The sequence below is a fragment of the Magnolia sinica genome, chromosome 11, assembly GCF_029962835.1.
Source record: "Magnolia sinica isolate HGM2019 chromosome 11, MsV1, whole genome shotgun sequence".
Lineage (NCBI taxonomy): Eukaryota > Viridiplantae > Streptophyta > Magnoliopsida > Magnoliales > Magnoliaceae > Magnolia > Magnolia sinica.
The window spans coordinates 34,803,778-34,825,139 of record NC_080583.1 but is presented as its reverse complement, the minus strand read 5'-3'; the positions used below and the strand labels follow the sequence as shown (position 1 = coordinate 34,825,139).

At 37.4% G+C, this 21,362-nt stretch overlaps 1 protein-coding gene and 2 long non-coding RNA genes across 5 annotated transcripts in view; all 3 read left to right on the top strand.

The window, feature by feature from the left end:
* Positions 1 to 21,362, top strand: part of LOC131219020 (protein TRIGALACTOSYLDIACYLGLYCEROL 5, chloroplastic-like) — a 67,276-nt gene that overhangs the window by 19,477 nt on the left and 26,437 nt on the right. Inside the window, exon 3 of one of the 3 annotated variants that reach the window (XM_058213985.1) lies at positions 8,259 to 9,891. The exons of 1 other annotated variant lie outside the window; for it this stretch is intronic. In XM_058213985.1, the coding sequence (XP_058069968.1) occupies positions 8,259 to 8,435 (177 nt within the window). In that variant the 3' untranslated portion in view covers positions 8,436 to 9,891. Of the gene's footprint in view, positions 1 to 8,258; positions 9,892 to 15,442; positions 15,511 to 21,362 lie in introns of those variants that run through there. One more of the 3 variants, XM_058213984.1, reaches the window with a different exon arrangement.
* LOC131219024 (uncharacterized) lies at positions 2,003 to 2,405 on the top strand. Its single transcript, XR_009157965.1, has 2 exons — positions 2,003 to 2,049; positions 2,135 to 2,405. It is a non-coding gene; the product is annotated as an uncharacterized LOC131219024 (long non-coding RNA).
* On the top strand, positions 16,437 to 17,144 carry LOC131219023 (uncharacterized). Its single transcript, XR_009157964.1, has 2 exons — positions 16,437 to 16,593; positions 16,859 to 17,144. It is a non-coding gene; the product is annotated as an uncharacterized LOC131219023 (long non-coding RNA).

The window sequence follows — 21,362 nt, the reverse complement described above, 5'->3', positions numbered from 1 at the left end:
CTTCCAGGAACTGGACTTTCTGACAGCAGTATACTTTCAGATTTTTGTGACTAGTGTAGCTGTACCTAAACTGTCTTGGAGTTTTGTGTGGCGCCTCTAATGCATTTCTGCTTTCATTTCTGTTGCCTATTTGCTTATGCTTGATGGAACTTGTTGTTAGTGTTTTACCTATTTGATCTATTATGTTGCAGCCTCAGTCTGTCTAGTTAAGGATCTTGACCTGACTCAGTCAACTAGCAAGTACTAGAGGCTTGGAGAGTTTAAATAAGTCATGACCGGTGAGCTTCTTAGGCCATTAAGAAGATAAAAACCCTGGCCTAGCCCAAATAATCATTGGCTTCAAAGCAGAATTCTCACCCCTGTTTGAATGTTTGTAGCCCAAATAGTTGTGGTGAACATGTTTCCAATTGCATACCTGCTCTGCCGTAAGGCATTATGGTGCATGATGGTTCCCAGTAGGTTAAGATTTATGACTCTTCTAATAATTTCAGGTCTAGTCAGGATTCCACCCCATAAATGTCACTAACATTAACATGCTATTATATATAGTTGGTACTGCTTATTGAATTTTCTATAATCCATGTGTATGCATTAAATGCCTCGATGTCAGATTTGAATCACTGATCTAACCAGACCATGATCAAAATATACCACGGTTTTCATGGCTTTAAACATTACAAAAAAAATCTGGTTCTTTTATAAAAATTAGAAAGTAGAAACTCACACTCATGAGTCTCAAATATATTATTAAATGTTTTGAAAGAATGTTTCAATCCTAAAGCTGGCTTCCCGAATCGGTCATTGCAAAAACGTCTGATGTTGCACAGGCAATGAAATCCAGTGCTGCCATCTGCATAAGCCACAGGGAAAACTTCCAACATTTCAGGATCAATACAAAACCCTTGATCATCATCTTCATCTCTTAAAATCCTTCAAACATGTGTAAAACAAGGAAACAACAATTCTGTTTCATATTACTTCGTGCATGTGAAGTTACGCATTTTCCAAAGAATCCGATACCTTCAATACAAACACTTAAAAGTTTCATGTTGGATTTTTGCAAGAAAACATTAGTAGCTGAAAAAATGGATAAGAAAATGGGTCAAAGGGTAAGAAGTTTAAAAGAAACACAAGTAGCTGAAAAAATGGATAAGAAAATGGGTCAAAGAGTAAGAAGTCTAAAAGAAAAAATCCAATGCGAGTTTAGGGCAGCCAATCTGTGCAAAACTTGCATTTTCGATATATTGTTCCAAGCTTGGGTCTATCTGATCTGATCATATGCTGTGAATCATCACCCAGCTGTAATACAATGTCATTGTTGAATGTTTAGCTTTGAAACTGAAGCTTAAGCAGCCAGATTAGCATGTTGAAATTCAATGCCTTCAAGAGGATCAGTGTCATGCTTGGTAAGCTGTGAGCATAATCCACATAGACATAAAATCACTTATCACATTAGCTGAACTATTGAATCAATATTTATTTTTCTGTATGTGAACTTTTGTTATAGAAAGTATGTCAAGTGTGTCAATGTTTTTTCAAAGATGTGTAGTTTGGGTCTGCAAGCATACTGATTTCTTTTGAGCTGAACTCCTGCATCATTTCAATATTTACATGGGAGATTGTCTGCCAAGATCTACCAACATCAATTGGTTCCGGGTGGAATCCTATGCACATTCAGAATAGTATTTGCCTCCAACTTTCCAAAATGTGGGTGGGAAACGGGGTGGGAATCCCCACTCATAATCAGTGGAAGGTGGGAGATGTTTGGCAAATATCTGTTGTTTACAAATTGGTATATGTAATCTTTTCGTGATTAAAAAAAGGGAGTCACAGGGTTCAATTTTCCAGTCTCCGTACTTGCAGGATTTATGTCTAAGAAGAGGACGAGGGGATGGCCTAAAAAGACTTGGAATCAAGGCAGTGAGGGGATTTGATAGGAGCTCAAATAAGAGTGGCTATCAAAACAGGATCCATAAAACCCAACTCAGGATTTGTGTCTAACTTTCAGGAGTGAAGGCATTCTACATGGCAGATTTCTTTGTAGCAGATGTTGGTGACTGAATTTTGTTCTTCTTTTAACTATCATCTCTTTACAAAATATAGATTCTTACTGGTTGCTTGAAATGCTTTTCAGTCGTGGGTTCCACTTGAGTATCATGCTATCGACAACTTACCATGTTATGTTGAATGAGCACAGCTTACCATGTTCTAGCTCTTTGCTTTTGGATAATGTTTGTGTATAAACCTTTTCGAAGGGCTTCGTGTCCAGAAATGTGATGCCCTGGTACTGACTAGCTCCTGTATGAAAAACGCTGCAAAATATGGGAAATTTTCATTGTAATGATGATGATTATGATGATTTATTTGCTATTGCACCTGGTTATGGCAATTGGTTTGGGTGTTTATATAGAAAGTAATGCGAGATTTGTTTTTGATGAGTTTTGTTAATAATAAAGTTATGGTTTTTCCAATGGATACATCTTTTTCATTGAACAGGTCAAGAAAACGGTTTACACTGTGTTGCATATTGGTGATGTGATTCAATTGGGCCAGTAGGTAAACATTTTTCATTCTTGTTTGCTTTTGATGTAGGAATATTTGGTTTTAGCCTTTTGCCTCTCTTCCTTCTTATTAATTTTTGTAACATAGTAATCAAAAGATAAAGGAGATCTTTAGTCTTTTAATTTATATCATTCATTTGATTCCATGCATTTTGTAGAAATTCAACTGTTTGTATAGTGAAATCAAATTCCATGCATTTTGTAGAAATTCAACTGTTTGTCTTTTAATTTATATCATTCATTTGATTCCATGCATTTTGTAGAAATTCAACTGTTCGTATCGTGAAATCAAATTCTGTTCCCAAATAGGTAAATCAGGAACTCCCAATTGGTGCATTCATATGCCTTTTTTCAGGGGCAATGTCTTAGAAAGAAGACCAGTCACCAAACTCTTTCCAATGAAACATGTCTAAATTGGATTGGTTAGACAAAAGAAAGTGTGAAGTGGAAATTGGAAAATATAATTCTAAGAAGTTAAGAACAGAAAATTTGTAACCAAGTACAATTTCAGTAGAAAACACGTGATTTTCAAAAGTTGACTGTCACTATCAGGTTCAGGTCAGTTACTGGTGTTCCCATATCCGGATGTTAACACACATGAGGTACACAATCCAAATCTGATCTGATTTGAGTAACTCCATCAGGTCCTATCAGGTCTATTTTAAGCATGATTTAGAGTTCAGAATGGGGTTCAGGTCTAAGAATCATGGTCAGGTGCATAGTAGAAAATGCCTTTTTATCGCTTTTAAATATTGAATGTAATTAAATTTTTTATTTTTTATTTTTAAAAACACCTTAGATTCTAGACAGAATTGCATGTGGACCCAAACCTGACCCAATAATTAATTGGTCCAGAAATCTGGATTCATACCCAAGTAAATCAGGATGGATACATGCATCCACTGATCTGGATACCAACTGATAGTTTAAGTTGCAACTGTAACTTACTCCGACTTAAAGCATATGCAAGGTTAACAAAATCTGGTCTATAGGTTGGACATTGTGACAAGCATGGAGCACCACATGTATTAGAGGAATGATCAGAATTGTATGATGATCCCAAAGTTTGCTAACACATTAGATTTTGTTAAAGTGTTTAAATCGGATCATTCCACAATAGAAGACACTAACAAAGCAGAGATTTAGGTTCTAGCAGAACGACCTATGTTGCCTTGAAAGGAATTTCGATAAAAGACAGGATATGCAGATAGTTGTATCTGCATATACTTAATGAATACAACTTCTCTTACACACTTCAAATCTATTCCACTAATTTTATTTTTTTTATTTGACAAGTATGAATTTATGATTAAGGCCCTGTTTGGATATCGTCAAATAAGTTACTTTTTCAATTTACAGCAGTAGATAAGTAACTTATTTCAGATAAGTTTTGTTTATGATTAGTTATAAGTAACTTTTTTACTTACAAGTACTTAATCAATTCATTTATGTGGATCCATCATGATGTATTTGTTTCATCCATGCTGTCCATCCATTTTTTCAAATCCTTTCAGTTATATCCTGATTTGTTTGACCATTCACTAGTATTTTTCTGTTCCAATAACTTGGGTAATTAATTTCTTAGCTTAATTGGTTGCTGATATTTTGTCTAATCAAACGACTATCCTGTTTTTTGGTTGGTTGGTGGGTCTGTGAGGCAAGTTACTGTGCTTAATTTTCTGGTACTTTTTCTTGGCAGATTGCTAAATAAGCTTTGATTTAGGCTCAATTGTCGAAAGAAGAAAATTGTACATGATGAGTAATGCAAGGGTCATTCATTAGTTCTTAACTTCTAACATCTTGATTTATGTTGAAATTTAAGCTTTCAATCCAATGAGAATAAATCCTGGTGGGTCATTGCAAGACTAAATTGTGTACAATGTGGGCAATACAGTTGATGACTGCCCTCATTTTGAAAATAGTACAAAAGGCTTGTTTGGATTTTCCAATGGGTGCCTAACCATGAAGAGATGGGATGAGATTTTAGTACATTGTTTAGTTGGCCAGGGCACTTTTTCATTATTTCAGCTTTTGTTTCCAATCGAAGTATTGTACTAGCAGATATTGCTTTCCTTATTATTATTATTATTATTATTTTGTAACTTTCCATCTGTGTTCCTATTTATGTTGTGCATGAAGTTATTTGGAAATGTTGTATCTATTATTAGCAAGCAATACTTTTCATTTTCATAGATGGGATCTGCTCTTAAGATGACGTGGCCCAAAAATCAATCATGACCAATCATCAGGCGGTCGCCAATCCGAGATGTGGCCTTCATGGTGATGCTGGTTTTTTGAATTGGCCACTTGGATTCTGATTCACCCTAAGCAGAGTAGCAGACCTCCTTGAGTAGTAAACCTTGATGATGGTGATGTTGGTTCTAATTGAAAATAAGTTGGTCCATTTGTTCCACTCAAACATCTTTCTTTGGTAGTCCAGCAGACTATGAAACTGAACCTTTTCTGAGTCAAACGATTTGAGCTTGTTTTAGTTGTTTCATTTAAGCAGAGCAAGTTCGATTGGATCTTACTTGCAGCCAGATGAATGCATAATATTTCTCAATTGGTTTTGATTAAATTATTGTTTGGTTTTATCTGAATTTTGCTAGATCTGAATTTGCATCAACCAATTCTCATTTTACCTTTGATTTGTTGTAGGAAAAATCAATGAACTGGAATTATCAAATAATAATGCTGACAGTTCAGTGGATTTTTGTTCCGTAGACTCGGACTGGTCTTCTCCTGATAAGAGATCCATTTCATCAACTAATGTGTATAAGGTGAACTCCCAAGGAAGCTCAACAAGAACTCCAAATTCTGAGTTGTCTACAAGGTGGAGGCATACCCGCAATTTCTCACCCGCTGCAAGCCAGTTAACACTCTACAAGGTAGAGAATCTCTTACAGCCTGTTTGAAGGCAAGTAGAGTGAACCTCAATGGCAGCTACACAGCTCACCAAAGATCGACAGAAGAAACCAAAAACCAGTCCCTTGGAAACAATGGCAATCATTGGCAACGAGGAGATCATTGACATTAACCAAGGTATGTTAGCTGCTTAGATTGGTGTATAATTTAAAAAAAAAAAAAAACTAGGATACATGTGAGTCACCTTTTCTTTTTCTTTTTTTCTTTTTTTTTAATACTTTTTGATAAGAAAGATATTCTCTATTGCTACGGATTTTAGGTGGCCGTAGTGCCTATAGCTACGGATTTAAACCGTAATAAGTTTTAAAGAGCTTCGATACCAATGGCTACGGTCGTACTGGGATAGTCATCTTTAGCTACGGATTTTATTCGTAGCTTTCGGCCTATAGTCTAGTAGGGTAGCTAAAAACTGATAATTTAGCGGCGTCCAGTACAACTGTTAGTAAAGGTCCTGACCACCGGTAAAGCCTTTACCGACTGAGGCTTTACCAGCTGTTAACTAACCGCGGGCAAAGAATTTGCCCACGGTTTTCTGGGCCTTTGCCGGCGGTTTTGACCGAATGCACAAGCAGTATCACTGTACACATCTTAAAGAATTATTAGTGCATCTGTATCTTCTTTTGCATTTTTTTTTTTTTGTTTTTGGAGAAGTTACGGGAATTTTATTCAGAAGGTGCCGAAAGGTGCCAAAGAAAACAGAGCAGAACGCAACAAACAACAACGCCACGCAAGATCCCATAAGCAAGAAAATTACATCACTCCCATTCCCGTACAAAGCCCCAAAATCTCCCAGATATCCACTCATCACTATGATTAACATTTCGAAAACATCTACCTTTTCTTTCTTCCAAAATCACCCAAAGGCCCACAAGCAAACTCAGTTACCAAGAACCTTTCAAATACTTACCCACTGAAACGTCATGCCAAAGAGACAGCAAGGCACCCACTGAACGCAGCATAACCTAAGATATATTGAATTTAAGAAGGATGCCATACCACACCTTGGAAGTAAATGGGCAGTTGATGAATAAATGATTAATTGATTCCGAGCTGGCCATGCATAGCAAACAAACATTGGGAAGAACCATCCCTCTTTTTTGAAGATTATCCATAGTTAAAACTCTTCCTGCAAGCCAACAGAAAGCAGTAACTCTGGGCAGGCCTGTGTAGGACCACACATACATGGTACATCTTGCTTCCCCATCCACATCAGACTTGGCAAGCATAAAGTAAAGAGACGTAACTGAAAAACACCCTGACAGCTCCTTTTTCCACGCCATGCTGTCTCTTTTACCACTAATCGGGGTATAGAGCTGAACGAGATCCAGAAGTGAGGCTTGTTTGATAGATTCGCAATCCGAAAGATATAGACAACAAGGGGGAGCCCAAACAGTTGAATTAGAAGAAGTAGAGGCACAATGTGCGACGAGGATCCGGTGATAGGCGGGCAATATTTGGGAACAAGATCTTCAAAGAGGCACCACCCACCCAATCATCTTCCCAAAAACGAATTCTCTCTCCCATTCCCCAAATAATAACTAACTCCAGAATCAAAACTTGATTTTGAGGCCATGATTCCTCTCCACATTTCCGAAGCTCGACACATGGAGGACTTCCTAGTTCCTCTCCACTTCTTACATCAAAACATGAATTCTCTGTTGCATTTTGTTCCTTATCATTGTTTGATTGTTTCAGCGATTTGGATAGTTTACGCACATGACGATGTTTCATATTCTCATTAGTATACATAGTAAATGTGAAATGCTACAGCAACTCGAGTGAGGACAGATTGAAGAGTTGAAATGTGGCATGTGTGTGAGATATGGGCCCGGTCATTAGGTGGGTGGACTGTGAATGTGATCTTGCCTATAAAGAAGGCCAATCCACTAATCAAGTGGTTGGCCCCACTCATATGAGCAAAATGGATGGTTAGAAAGAAAATCACCAACCTTTATTCAATACATGTATGGCCTACCTACTGAGCATACTGGCTTGACTTTTGGAAAAAGGCATGTTCTCATTGAGCCTCACCTTGTATAATTCGCAGATTGTAGACATTTGGGCTATGATGCACCTCTTTAATCTCTCCCCGTGAAAATCACTTCTTAGCATTTCTCTATACGTGTGTCATCCATGTTAGTGACAAGATGGATGAAATTCTTTCGCCACATTAGAACTTTTTAATATTTCCTCATGAAGTTCTTAATTGGTTATTACAAGTTCTCAATATAGACATTTGTCTTTGAAGTAACTGGTGAACCCAAGAGCCATCTGCTTCATTTAACAAAATTTGCTATCTTGGGTTGGGGTGAGAACCTGCTCAGCAAAAGCATGCTTAAACATGATACAAAAATGAGTGTTAAGCTGATGTAATATGTGGCAGATATGACAGGCTATGGCTACAAACGGGGAAGGGATATATATTTCTTTAGCCATCACATATTTTCATTTCATCTCCATCATCACTTGTAACATTGTGCATAAATTCCTCTTCCTCAATATAAATTTGAAAAATACTTAGGTGTGTGTGCATGCGTGTATATATCCTTTTCTCTGTCTACTTATCAGTATATTGGCATCTTAGATATGGAAGCCCTAGAATGAATGTTACTAAGAGGCACAATTATTCCCTAGTTCAATTAATGTTAGAGTAGGAAATAAGATATTTTACAGATTTGATGGTATGTTAGTTATTTTCTATTGGTCTCCTCAAAGTTCCAAGTGAGTAGTTTTCTTTCTCATTTTTCCATTTGTTACGTGCTGACAACTCAGGCAGAGATGCGTAACAATGGTAATAATATTGAACTGCAACAATCTGCTAATAATCCAGAACCTATGGTTGAAAATTTTGGTGGATTGCGCGATTCGTCACAGTCGACCTGGAACAGCTGTAGGATGACTTTATCCGGTTTGCAAGCCCTGAATGCACTTAAATTAGGAATCTTTTGACCTGGATCAGCTGAGTAATGGGTCAAATCTACAACCTGGTCATGTCTTGCATTTTTTCAAGTGACTGACATGGTTGGGTGATGGTGAATGCTATTTTCTTTTGCTTTACAGGGTTGCCATTCTGCAGGGAATAGTCTCACCTTAAAATGGGGTGGGGACACCCTGACGTCATCAATACACAAAAAAAAAAAATAATAATAATAAATAAATAAAACTTTACAGGTTTGCTTTCATACATGTGACAAGCATGTAAAATATCTGAACCAGTCACCAAGTAGGCTATAGCTTCTGGTTATTGTAGATGTGGCAAGCATGTACAAGATCTGGACCACTCATCAAGTTGGCGAAGATTCGATGAGTCACATCCCAAAAATTGCACTGATCTGAGCATCTTAAACATTCTACTGGAGAACTTCTGGGAAAAGGGAACTGATGATCATTAAAAGAACTGAAGTTCCTTTGACCAGTACCTTTTGTGTGTGTGTGTGTGTGTGGATAGGTAAGCTGGGATCGAACCCAAGACCTCAATTTGAAACACGCCCTCCTGTCTATTTGAAATTTGGTAGGGGGTGCTCCAAGGGTCATGATGTTTACTTAGTTGGTGGGAAGTAGGGTTCTCATGGTGTACAACTTGTGGAAACGATACATAGTCATTCCTAACATGTGCACCATGTGTTTACGGGATGCAGAGTTTGTAGATCACTTGTTCACGCATTGAATCTTTGCCAGAGCCATTCAAGAACACTTTTTCGAAAAATTTTTATGTTGTTATGTGATGCTAGTCTGAAACCGGAGCATTGGTAATGGCATGAGGTGTTCAGGAGAGTGAAATTGGATGCCATGGCTTGGACCTCAACTGTCAAATCGTTTGCTAATTGCTCTTTAGATTCCTTGGATTCTTGGTCTAGTTTGTTGTAATTTGGGGTGTAGTTTTGTCATCTATGCTCGCTTTTTTCCTTTTAAAAAAATTCTGATGATTCTAAAGAAAAAGAGGTAGGTGTTATAATGCTGTCACAATTATATGATTTATGATTTGAAAGGTACTGTATTCGTACCATACAAATCAAAGTCCCAAATCATGAATATGCAATATTCATTTGATTATTGTATTAATATCATTCCTACTAATCCAACAATTATTTCCCACATTTACATTTTTATACATGTTTTTCTTCTTGCTTTTATCATAAGATTACTGTATCAAACGAATCTCAAAAGTACAGCTTTTTTACATATATGTCATCTTGTTTTATACATCATTTTTTGTTTTGGGGATTTTGATATTCAAAAACCCAAAACAGATGAGTGAAGTATTGTTGCGGTCGGTCAACAGAATCAAATGCTGTTTTTTCCAATGAAATTCTACAAGGAAATCCTTTTCTTGGTGCATATTGATGGGAAATGGATAATGAGTTTTTATTTTTTTCAGATTGTTTTTTCATTTTTTTTTTGACGAAATCAGCGTAAAACTGTTGGAAGTCCAAACCAAACCATCCCTTAGATTCTCAAGGACAGTAAATGTTGGAAGAAGCTTCCAGCAACCAGGGCATTTCTCCATGCGGCTGTTCAGTTCCTCCATGCAGAATCTTTTAATATTTTATTTTTGTGTTTGTTACGGCAGTTAATACCGTGCCCCTATAGTGTAATTTAAAAGGGCTTTTTTGTCTTTTCACCTTAGCGAAAAATGTATATATAAGGGAGCTCTTGTAGTCCATTTGGAATTAAGTCAGTGAGCATGTAAGCAACAGTAAAAAAAAATAGCAAAGTTTCTCTTCTCATTCTTATGTGTCCAGTGAGTTCAAATCTAAGACTTTGTAATGCCAAGAAGAGCTCTGGCTAATACAGCCATCAAACTGGTATCAGAGTTGTCCTCTGCAACAACATCCTCTTCTTTCTTTTTCTTAGCTTGAGCTCTACCACGAACAGTTTGCCTAGAGCGTTCCTCAGCAACACCCTCCTCCATATTCTGTTTCTGAACTTGTGCTCCATCATGATCAGCGTGAGAAGATCCTTCCCTAGTAAAAGTGTCCTCCGGTTTCTGTTTCTTAGTGACTAGGTTCATTTTCTAGAAGAAGTTTTTCAGTTTTTTTCAACCAAGTACAGATTTCTCTGAAGGAAAATCTGTTAGAAAAAAAATTAGATTGCAAAGCCAAGTTTTCTGTGCTTGAAGTTGCCAGCAATTTTTCTTAGCCAAGGAAAGAAATTTCTGTTCAAAAACAAAAATCAGATTTCAAAAAAAAAAAAAAAAAAACCAGATTTCAAAAGTTTTTCTAGCAAAAAAAAACTGTTTTCTATCTCCCTTCGTTTAAAAAAGATCAGCCATTCCTTCTCTAAAAAATAGAAAAGATGGCCAGCTCAATCCAGCCATAGGTTCCTAAGTTGTCAAAGGACAACTATGAAAAGTGGTGCATCTAAATGAAAGCGTTGCTCGGGTCGCAAGAACTATGGGAGATTGTCACCGATGGGTATGTAAAACCCACTATGGAGGAAGAAGCCGCTTTCACTAATGAAAAAAAGACCGCTCTCAAAAATCAAAGAAAGAAAGACAACAAGACTTTGTTCCTCCTCTATCAAGGGTTGGATGAATCAACATTTGAAAAGATTGCTGAAGTGACATCAAGCAAGCAAACTTGGGATACCCTTGACACCATCTTCAAGGGTGTTGATCGAGTGAAGCGAGTTCACATTCAAACACTAAGAGCCGAGTTCGAAGCGGTGCACATGAAGGAAGGTGAAATTATCTCTAACTACTTCTCACGTCTAATTTATATTATTAACAATTTAAAAAGAAAAGGTGAAAAAGTTGAAGACATACGTGTCATTGAAAAGGCACTACGATCTCTCACAACCAAGTTTGAGCACGTGGTTGTGGCGATCGAAGAATCAAAGGACCTTGAAAAACTGTTTATTAAAAAACTGATGGGATCGTTGCAAGTGCATGAGCAACGAATTCAAAAGAATACTGGTTCAATGCTTGAACATGCCTTAGAGTCTAAGTTGACTCTAAATGAACAAAAGAATGACCATACACAACAAGGGGGTCGTGACACTAGCAATCGTGCAAAAGGCAGAGGGTGTGGATATCATCCAAGCCATCAACAAAATCAACAAAATTTTACCAGTTTCCATGGAAGAGGAAATGGTAGAGGCCGGTTCATGTGTGGTCGTGGAAACACAAAGAACGTTCAATGCCACAATTGCAAGAAATTCGGCCATTATGCCTCTGAGTGTTGGAGCAAAGTGGATCAAGATGAACGATCCAACTATGCTGAAGTATTACACCATGAACAAGAAGACTCCACACTCCTCGCACAAGAAAAGGCATGCGAACAAATAGATGTGTGGTATCTTGACACTGGTGCAAGCAACCACGTGAGTGGTAACAAAGAACTGATCGTGGAACTCATAAAAGGAGTTCGTGATGACGTGAGTTTTGACGACTCATCAAAGGTACCCATGATAGGTAAAGAAAAAATTAAAATCTATCAGAAGAATGGTGAGCTAAATTACATCTTTAATGTGTATTACGTACCAAACATGAAAAATAACATCCTCAGTATCAGCCAATTACTTGAGAAAGGGTATGTCATACACATGGAGGACTGTTCTCTCTCTATAAGAGATGCTCACAGGAGACTTGTGGCTCAAGTCTAAATGACAAAGAATCGCATGTTTCCGCTCCATATTAACACAAAGGCTGAGAAATGTTTATATGGACTCGTGAAGAATGATTCATGGAGATTGCATCTTTGCTTTGGGCATCTCTATTTTAGTGGCCTTAAACTCTTATCCTCATCAAGCATGGTGCATGACTTGCCGGTTATTAAAGCTCCACAACATGTGTGTGAGGCGTGCGCACTCGGCAAGCAACAAAGGAACTCATTTCCAAGTGGAGTGTCTAGAAGAGCAAAGGAACCACTTCAGTTGGTTCACACTGATATTTGCAGACCACTTGAAACTCCCCCTCTTGAAGGTAATAAATACTTTATTACCTTTATTGATGATTTCAACAAAAGACTTTGGGTGTATTGCATCAAAGAAAAGTCTTCTGCTTTCACTATCTTTAAAATTTTCAAAGCTCGTGTTGAAGTTGAAAGCGGTCACAAAATTAAAGTACTCAGATCTGACAAAGTTGGAGAGTACACCTCAAATGCATTTCGAGATTTTTGTAAGGAACATGGCATCAAGCAACAACACACTGCAGCCTACACGCCACAGCAGAATGGCATTACGGAACGGAAGAACCACACCATCCTCAACATGACGAGGGCCATGTTGAAGGAGAAAGGCCTGCCAAAGAACTTCTGAGCAAAGGCAGTTGCATGTACTGCGTACCTGCTTAATCGGTGTCCAACTAAGAGCATCAGAAATATGACACCACAGGAGGCATGGAGTGGTTACAAACCAAGAGTGGCACACCTAAGGATCTTTGGATGTGTTGCCTACGCTCAAGTTACAAAAGCAAGAAGAAGGAAGCTTAATGATTGGGGCAAAAAATGCATCTTCATCGGCTACAGTGAAGGATCTAAAGCCTACAAGCTCTACAATTCAATAACCAATAAAGTAGTGGTGAGTAGAGATGTAGTCTTTAGTGAGGAAGAAACTTGAAAATTGAACAATGAAGAATCGACCAAAGATATTCTAGTCAAAATAGAAGAACATGAAAAGAGGCATGACCGTCAAGAGCAAACGCCCGCAACACCTTCTTCGGCCGCATCATCAATACACAAAAGTCCAGGAGTACATTCTATTACTCCTAAAAGTACTCCATCAAGTCAAAATTCAACCAACTTGTCCTCACTCATGGCACCTATAAAAATGAAAAGCTTAAGCGACATCTATGAGCAAACTGAAGTGGTCAATCTTTTCTGCCTGTATGCAGATCATGAGCCTTTGACATTTCAGGAGGTTATAAAAGAAGAATTTAGAGAATCGCTATGAAAGAAGAAATTCATGCCATGGAGAGAAATGACACATGGGAGCTGACTACGCTTCCTAATGGCCAGAAAACTATTGGCATCAAATAGGTGTACAAGATCAAGAGATGCTAACAGTGAGATCTATCGCTACAAGGTAAGGCTCATAGCAAAGGGCTATAAACAGAAGTACGGGGTGGACTATGAAGAAATCTTCGCTCCTGTTGCACGCCTTGACACTGTGAGGATGATTATCTCCCTTGTAGCCCATCATAGTTGGATGATCTACCAACTGGATGTGAAATCTACATTCCTGAATGGAATTCTAGAAGAAGAGGTCTATGTTGACCAACCTGAAGGATTTGTTATGCAAGGGGAGGAACACAAGGTGTATCGATTGAAGAAAGCCCTCTATGGGTTGAAGCAAGCTCCACGTGCTTGGAATGCATGCATCGACAACTATCTTCAAGAGAACGGCTTTGCCCAATGTCCATATGAGCATGCAGTTTATATCAAGAAGAATGCTCATGGCGATATGCTTATAGCATGCCTATATGTTGATGATTTGTTGTTTATAGGAAACAACTGACCGATGTTTGATGAATTCAAGAAGGCCATGTTTAAGGAGTTTGAGATGACTGACGGAGGTCTCATGTCCTTTTTCCTCGGCATTGAAGTGAAACAACAACATGGTGGCATCTATATATCTCAGAAGAAGTGTGCCAAGGAATTGCTTAAAAAGTTTAAGATGGTCGATTGTAATGCCGTAAAGACTCGATTATGTTCAAGAGTCTGATTGGAAGCCTAAGGTACCTCACAATTCAAGGCCAGATATCGTCTACATTGTTGGGCTTCTAAGTAGGTACATGGAAGCACCAAAAGAATTACACTGGCTAGCCGTAAAAAGAATCCTCAGGTACGTCAAAGGAACAATGGAATTCGGTCTTTTCTATCCATATGATGATGAAGCAATATTGTATGGATACTTAGACAATAATTGGGGAGGTGACTAAGATGAAAGAAAGAGCATCACTGGCTATGTATTCTATCTCGGAATGATTGCTTTCACATGGAATTCGAAGAAGCAGAGTGTGGTCACCTTGTCCACATGTGAAGCAGAGTATGTGGCAGCATCGTCCACTGTCTATGAGGAAATTTGGCTGAGAAACCTACTAAAGGAGCTAACGCATCCGTAGGAAGGATCCACAGTCATATATGTGGATAACAAGTTGGCAATCGAACTAGCCAAAAATCCGGTGCAACATGAAAGAAGCAAACACATTAATACCCGATATCATTTTCTGAGAGATCACATGAAGCAGAAAACGATAAATTTAGAGTATTGTCATACTATAGAACAGGTGGCGGATATTTTCACAAAGGCATTACCGACAGATGCATTCAAACGACTAAGAACGATGCTCGGAATGAAGTCGGTTTTGGTTGAAGGGGAGTGTTGGAAGTCCAAACCAAACCGTCCATTAGATTCTCAAGGACGGTAAATGTTGGAAGAAGCTTCCAACAACTAGGGCTTTTCTCCATGCGGTTGTTCAGTTCCTACATGCAAAATATTTTAATATTTTATTTTGGTGTTTGTTACAGCAGTTAATACCATGCCCCTATAGTGTAATTTAAAAGGGCATTTTTGTCTCAAGAGAGCTCTTGTAGTCCATTTGGAATTAAGTCAGTGAGAAGTTAAAAAAAAAAAAAAAAACATTGCAAAGTTTCTCTTCTCATTCTTACGATGTCTAGTGAGTTCAAATCTAAGGCTTTGTAAAGTCAAGAAGAGCTCTGGCTAATACAGCCATCAAAAACTTGTGATTCCAAATCAATACGATTCAACTCCTATAATTTAGGCACCATGATAATGATTTTGACAAAATTGGCTGTCATCCGATGATTGCTTCAGATCACGCACATGATTGCCACGGGTATAATTAGTAACTGCAAAGTTAAGAGAGTGATAAACATTCTAGGTCGTCACCACAAGGGTTATATATAAGATGGCATTTTCTTATTTTTCAAAGAAATGGATCCATATCTGCACTGTATGGATCACACTCCTGTGTTTCACAGACACGTGTCCAACCAAGCTGTGCGAAAGATGGATCATGCCATGAAGATTACTTGCCTTGAAGTCAGGCTAATTCACTCATTAGGCGGGTCACAACTTTACGTTGAGTTAGACAATCATATGCCCATTGATTTTTATCGTGTGGATCGCCTGATGAGTGGACCATCCTGAGTTTCGATGTTCTTAATCATGTCTCCCCTTTTGTGTGGCTTGGATATTCTACACAACTGACACTATGGGGAACTATGGGGCTGCACGTGGACATCTCTATTGTAGATATCAATATGTTCTTTTTTCTTTTTATAATTGATATGAAAAAGCATTAGTTGAACAATCCAGATTTTAGAAAATGTGCTAGTTGTAGGATAATCGCATAGTTTATTTTGTGACTAAATATCAAGATGCATCACTACAACAAAATTGTGTAAAACCGGCACTTTGGTTGCATCATGCACTGGCGCTATTTAAAAGCGGGCCCATTTTTTATATAAAAATAAAAATAAAAACAAAAACAAAATACGATTTCCATTTCGGTCCTGACTCTCTCTCTCTCTCTCTCCCGACGACTCTCTCTCTTTCCCGACTCTCAGCTTCTTCCTACCCCGACTCTCTCTCTCTCTCTCTCTCTCTCTCTCTCTCTCTCTCCTCTCTCTCTCTCTGTCTCACGAGCTGCCATTAATTTCAGGGCTTAGACGAAGATCTGAAACAGGTATGAGTCTAGATTTCATCAATTTCAACCTTAGTGATTTCCTAATTAGGGATTTATAATGTTGAAACCCTACTTCAATGTTGAAACCCTAATTAGGGATTTTTCTATGTCCGGAAGTATTTCAAATCCTTGAGGGATTTATAACTGTACCTCCGTTGTTAATGGATTTGTACACTTCTTCCTGTTCCAATAGATGATATTTCTGTCTACCTTCTGATGCTTGTTTAGACAGTATGCTGTTTGTTCTTCTCTTTTTTTGTTTTCTAGGGTTTGATGGATTTTTTATGGATCTGTAATGGCAGCAGGTGGAGTTGTGGTGATGGTGATGCCAAATGGAGAGGGTGAAAGCAGAGGTTTTGATGGGGTCGGTAGTTGTGTGCCGCAGAGTTATGGCAGCTGGTTGAAGATGTGGTGATGGTGATTTGCTGTTGAATCTCAGTGTGCTCGAAGATGAGTAGGGTATGGGTAGATTGGGTTGTGGTGGATTGTTCCTCTTTCCTATTCTTTTTCTTCTTTTAAGGAAATAAAAATAAAAAATAAAAAATTCCTCCTATATTTCATGCTTGCTAACTGTTTGATGAAATGGCTCAACAAGGAATGTTTCATGTTGTTATTTTATTAACTGGATAAGGAGTGCCATAGTTGCTTACAGTGTAGATGCTTGGCATTGCATGTGTATGTTCTTTTACTGGTTTTCATTTATACTTTATTATGTTCTGTTCAGGTTCAACACCTCTATATCCCCTGCCCATGTAGATGATGATGAAGAATCCATCTTTCATTAGACTTGTTTCTTTCAGGGTAGAGGTCAGTAGCATGAATAATGTTTGATGGTATCCACAATTACATCAATTCCAAAAAGAGCTCAAGCTAAGTTTATCTTATGTTTTGTCAAACTGGTTCTCATGTGACTACAAGGCTTATAGACGATAACTAAAACTTTGGGAAGTCATCATTGTAATATTACAGGTATTGCTATTTCTTGCTCCCAAGCAAGTTGTTAATTTTAATGTTTTTTTCCTCACTTCAAGTGCTTCAAATGTGAGGAAATCGTTTCTTTAAATCTGAAGCATTTTCAAAGTCCTTCAGCTATATTAGTTGTTTGCATAAGAATTACCATGATATGTTTTTCAATGTCTTTCAGCTATATTAGTGGTAAGCAAGAAATGTATTGTGAATGAGATTGACATGTATTGGATGTTTTATTATGACAACTTGGGGTTGGCTTCAATGAGAGTTTTATAATGTAGGCATTATTTTGACTAGCTTTCAAATAACTCTCTCCTCCGCAACCATGTAAATTTGAATGGGAAAAAGGATTCCATTTTCATTCACCCAAGTAACATTCCAATCCGATTCATGCCTTTGAACATGATTTGTATTTGAGAGTAGAAATGGTCGGGTTAGACTCTACCCAAGCCCTACCCATTTCCTGAACGAGCTAAGAATTTTGGCCCAATCCTAACCCATAACCCATACACTAGTCCATCCCAACACACTCAAAATTCGCCAAATTCAATCTTGATCTGAGCACAAATTTTGATTTGATTGGACCCAACCTGATAAAGACTACAACCCGGGGGTTTGTGGTTGGTTGCACCAAATGTTGTGGAATTTTATGTATTTGAATACTAGTATAATACTTTGTTTGGATTCTGGTTAGATTGGGTTGTCTGGCGTATCCCATTCATAACTCGTATGGCCACTTTAGCTAGGTTGGGCTTTGCCCAAAATGTGCCCAACTTATTTACTTAATTGAGCCTCATTCTCTGGCCTGAGCCTGATCGGCTATCCATCTAATATGCTCCTCACTCAGCTCTGAAACAGGCCGTGCATGTTGACCCGCAGGCAGACATGACACCAACCCTTGTACAAAAATCAGCCCGATCCACTGATCAGGTTGCACATATCATAGGGAATAATGTTTATTAGCTGATAAATGACAAACTACAAGTGCATGTTGTCTGCTAGGTGAATATTATAACTCATGTGCAATCAGTTGGATGTAAGCATCTCTCTTTGTATATTCGTTTGTACATGTTTGTGGAAAACATTTGTTTACTTGAAATCAAGGCCATCCATCATATGTGCCTAGTTGTTTTTCTTTTTTCCTTTGTTTTTTTTCTTTTATCACTGAGAATCAGTCTAACCTATGACTAAACTGAGCCACAAAGGGAAGTAGGTGAGGAGGGAATCCCACTTTTGATTTCCTGCATAATCTGCGTGTATTGTAGTCCAATGGTCTTTTCCTAGATTTGCAGTGTATCTGCTTCCACCATTTAATGTCTGGTCTACTGCATATGATAGCAAATATAATACTCCTTATTGCCAATAAATATAGTATTAGAGGCATATTAGCTTTTTTTAGCTTTGGTGCTAGAAGATTTATTAGGGGATGGTTGGAAATATTTTATACTACTTTTTTCTATATATATATAAAAATCTTTCTTGGAAAATGTTTTCCACCATAATGTGAACTCACAATTAGAGAAAATGTCATTTTCTTGAAAAATATTTTCCACTCAAATACTTTCTGAGCACTTGAACGGGCCCTTTTTCAAAGAATAATTCATAAAAGAAGTTTTAAAAATTATTCCCAATCTTTTCTTTGTTTGTTTTTCTAAGCCCACAACAAGCCATAAAAATATGCCAACTTCATAACTAATAATTTTATTAAAGGACTTCTAAAGAAGGAGAAGATGGTTACAATAAGGCCAATTGAAGTTCTTTGGAATGCCTCTTCTAAAAAACAAAAAAAAAAAAGAAAATTAAAAAAAAACAAAAAAAAAACAAAAAACAAACTTTTCCAAAGGTGAGGAGGCTTCTCTAATTAATGTAATTTTTTGATATATTCAAGTAACATAAGGCTCTCTTGAGGATAGTTTTAGGGCTCTTAACAATAGGGTTTTTTTTTTTTTTTTTTTTAAAGCTTGTTAGTACACCCATTGTCAGTTCACACTTCACTATTAGCCACCCCCTCTAGGGAATCAATACCAAGACCTCAGTGTTGAAACGAGGTATCTTTCACTCAGTCTTCCACTTGAGCTATGTATCTGGGTAAGTGTGAAGAGGGTTACGTGTGAAGAAAGGCATGGGTTGCTTATTATGCTCCTATATAGACTGGAGTATATTAATAGACACTTTGCATTGTGATACAGTACCACCATCTTAGTCACATTTCCAGAATGTGGATTCATCGTTTTCTTCTTCTTCTTCTTCTTCTTTTTTCCTCTTCCAACTGAAGAAGCTATAAATTACCATCTCTTTATCCTTTGGATTTGAGAAAAGCTTCACTTATATCCCATTTACCTATTTATCCCTCTTATTCAATCTATTAGAAATCTTATCGAGGGTTACATGTGTTATGTTCCTAACATGCTGAGTAGGTTTTACTTTCCAACCCTTGTTTGACATATTTGGGAGGGAGAATATATAACAGCATTTTCAATTCTAAATCCCTCTAAAAGAAAGCCATTCTTAGACCATATCAGATCTTGAGTCATTTTTATTTTAGGCAGTTATTGCTGTCAATTCCACAAGCTCGCTCTTTGTTGCTTGGGATATCCCCACATCATATAATAGAGTGAGTCTTCATGTGCTTCAAAACCATGATCAAAGATATCTCGACCCTTGGTGGAAAATATCTTGTATCAAAATAAATGATATAAGAATTGGGCTCATGTTCTTTCCTCTCTCCTCAAGTGCCATCTAGGGAGTTATCTTAGAGGTTGGCATGCATAGGTTGAGAGATAAAAGTCTAGAAACCTTTTTGTTGGTATCTCCAAATTAAATATTATTTATATTTTAGATGCTCTTATTGAAGTTTATAATGAGGTGTGAGATCTCTACTCCAAACTCTTCTTCATGGACAATGAGTCTATTAGTTGGTGCACTCTTTTATCTCTTGCCTTGGATTATTAGAAAGTGATAGAAAGCTCTTACTTTAAGATTGTCTAGGAATCCCTTGCTGCTTTTCGAATTATTCTTGCTAGCGAGTTACCTTCTCATTTGATTTTCTTTTATTTTCTTCTATAGCCTAGGATGTGGGCTCTCCCTCTCTAGACCAGAGCGTGGACTCTTTTCCTTTTCCTTTTCTTTATTCTTTTTTTAGCTTGGGGTGTGGGTGCTTGTTTCAAGCCTAGTACGTGAGCTTTTTTTTTTTTTTGTTAACTTTGCTTTATGGGCTTTGCCCCTTGTTTTTTGTTTGTATTCAATTAGGTCTTGGCCCTTGGTAATAAGAGAGTCTATTCTTGCCTTCCTTCTGGAAAAATAAAAATAAAAAATCCTTAAACCATCTCTCTTAGATAAATAAACTCATTCTTTTACTTTTCATAATACATTAGTATATATAAGGAAAATGATTACAATTCCTAGAAGGTAGATTTTTTATTTGGCTTGAAAACCTTCAGTTAGAAGGTAATCACCACACAAGAAAATATCTTTATTCTTTCAAATACTTTATTAGATATAGATTTCGACCACCAACTATTAAATACAACATTTTTTATAAACATCGATTCCACATACTGAATTATGTACATATCATAACAAGAAAAACAACTTATCTATGCTAGATGATTTTCATACAATAAACACGCAGTAATAATGTACATGCCACCACATGCCCACAAACTTGGTGATTTTCATCCACCCAACTATACCTTCAGATCCATCAGTTGACGGAATGTAAGTGCACGGAATGGCTGTAGCGAGAAAGAAGGCCCTTGTACAACAGAGAAAACCCAACTATTCTCTTGGATATCTTTGCAAAGGATTGCAGGATACCACATTTCTTGCTGTATCATTTACACATTTACTTCTCCGGACTTACCTATGCTTTGGATTTGAGACAAGCATCATTGTAGGGTCCATAAGTTAGTTCAGTGTTAGTAGGAAATATTTAGGTTATAATCATTGAGTTTGCTTGAAAATGGGGATAAACGATTTTTTTTTTTTTAAATGAGATAATGACTGGTTCATCAGTCATCCTTTAATTAAAGTCAAACAATGGGACTTTAGGACTATATTTTGAAAGAGTAACTGGGTTTTTGGAAAGAGTTTAAAAGAGTAACTGGGTTTTTGTTTGGGTTTTTCTAGTGCTTTTTTTTTTTTTTTTTCCAATTTATAATGACTATAGAAGTTAGCAGTTAATCATCTGTATGGTATGAAGCCATTACAAACTCCTCGACTTCTGTTTATCATGCATGATTCATTGCTCATTTGGAAGC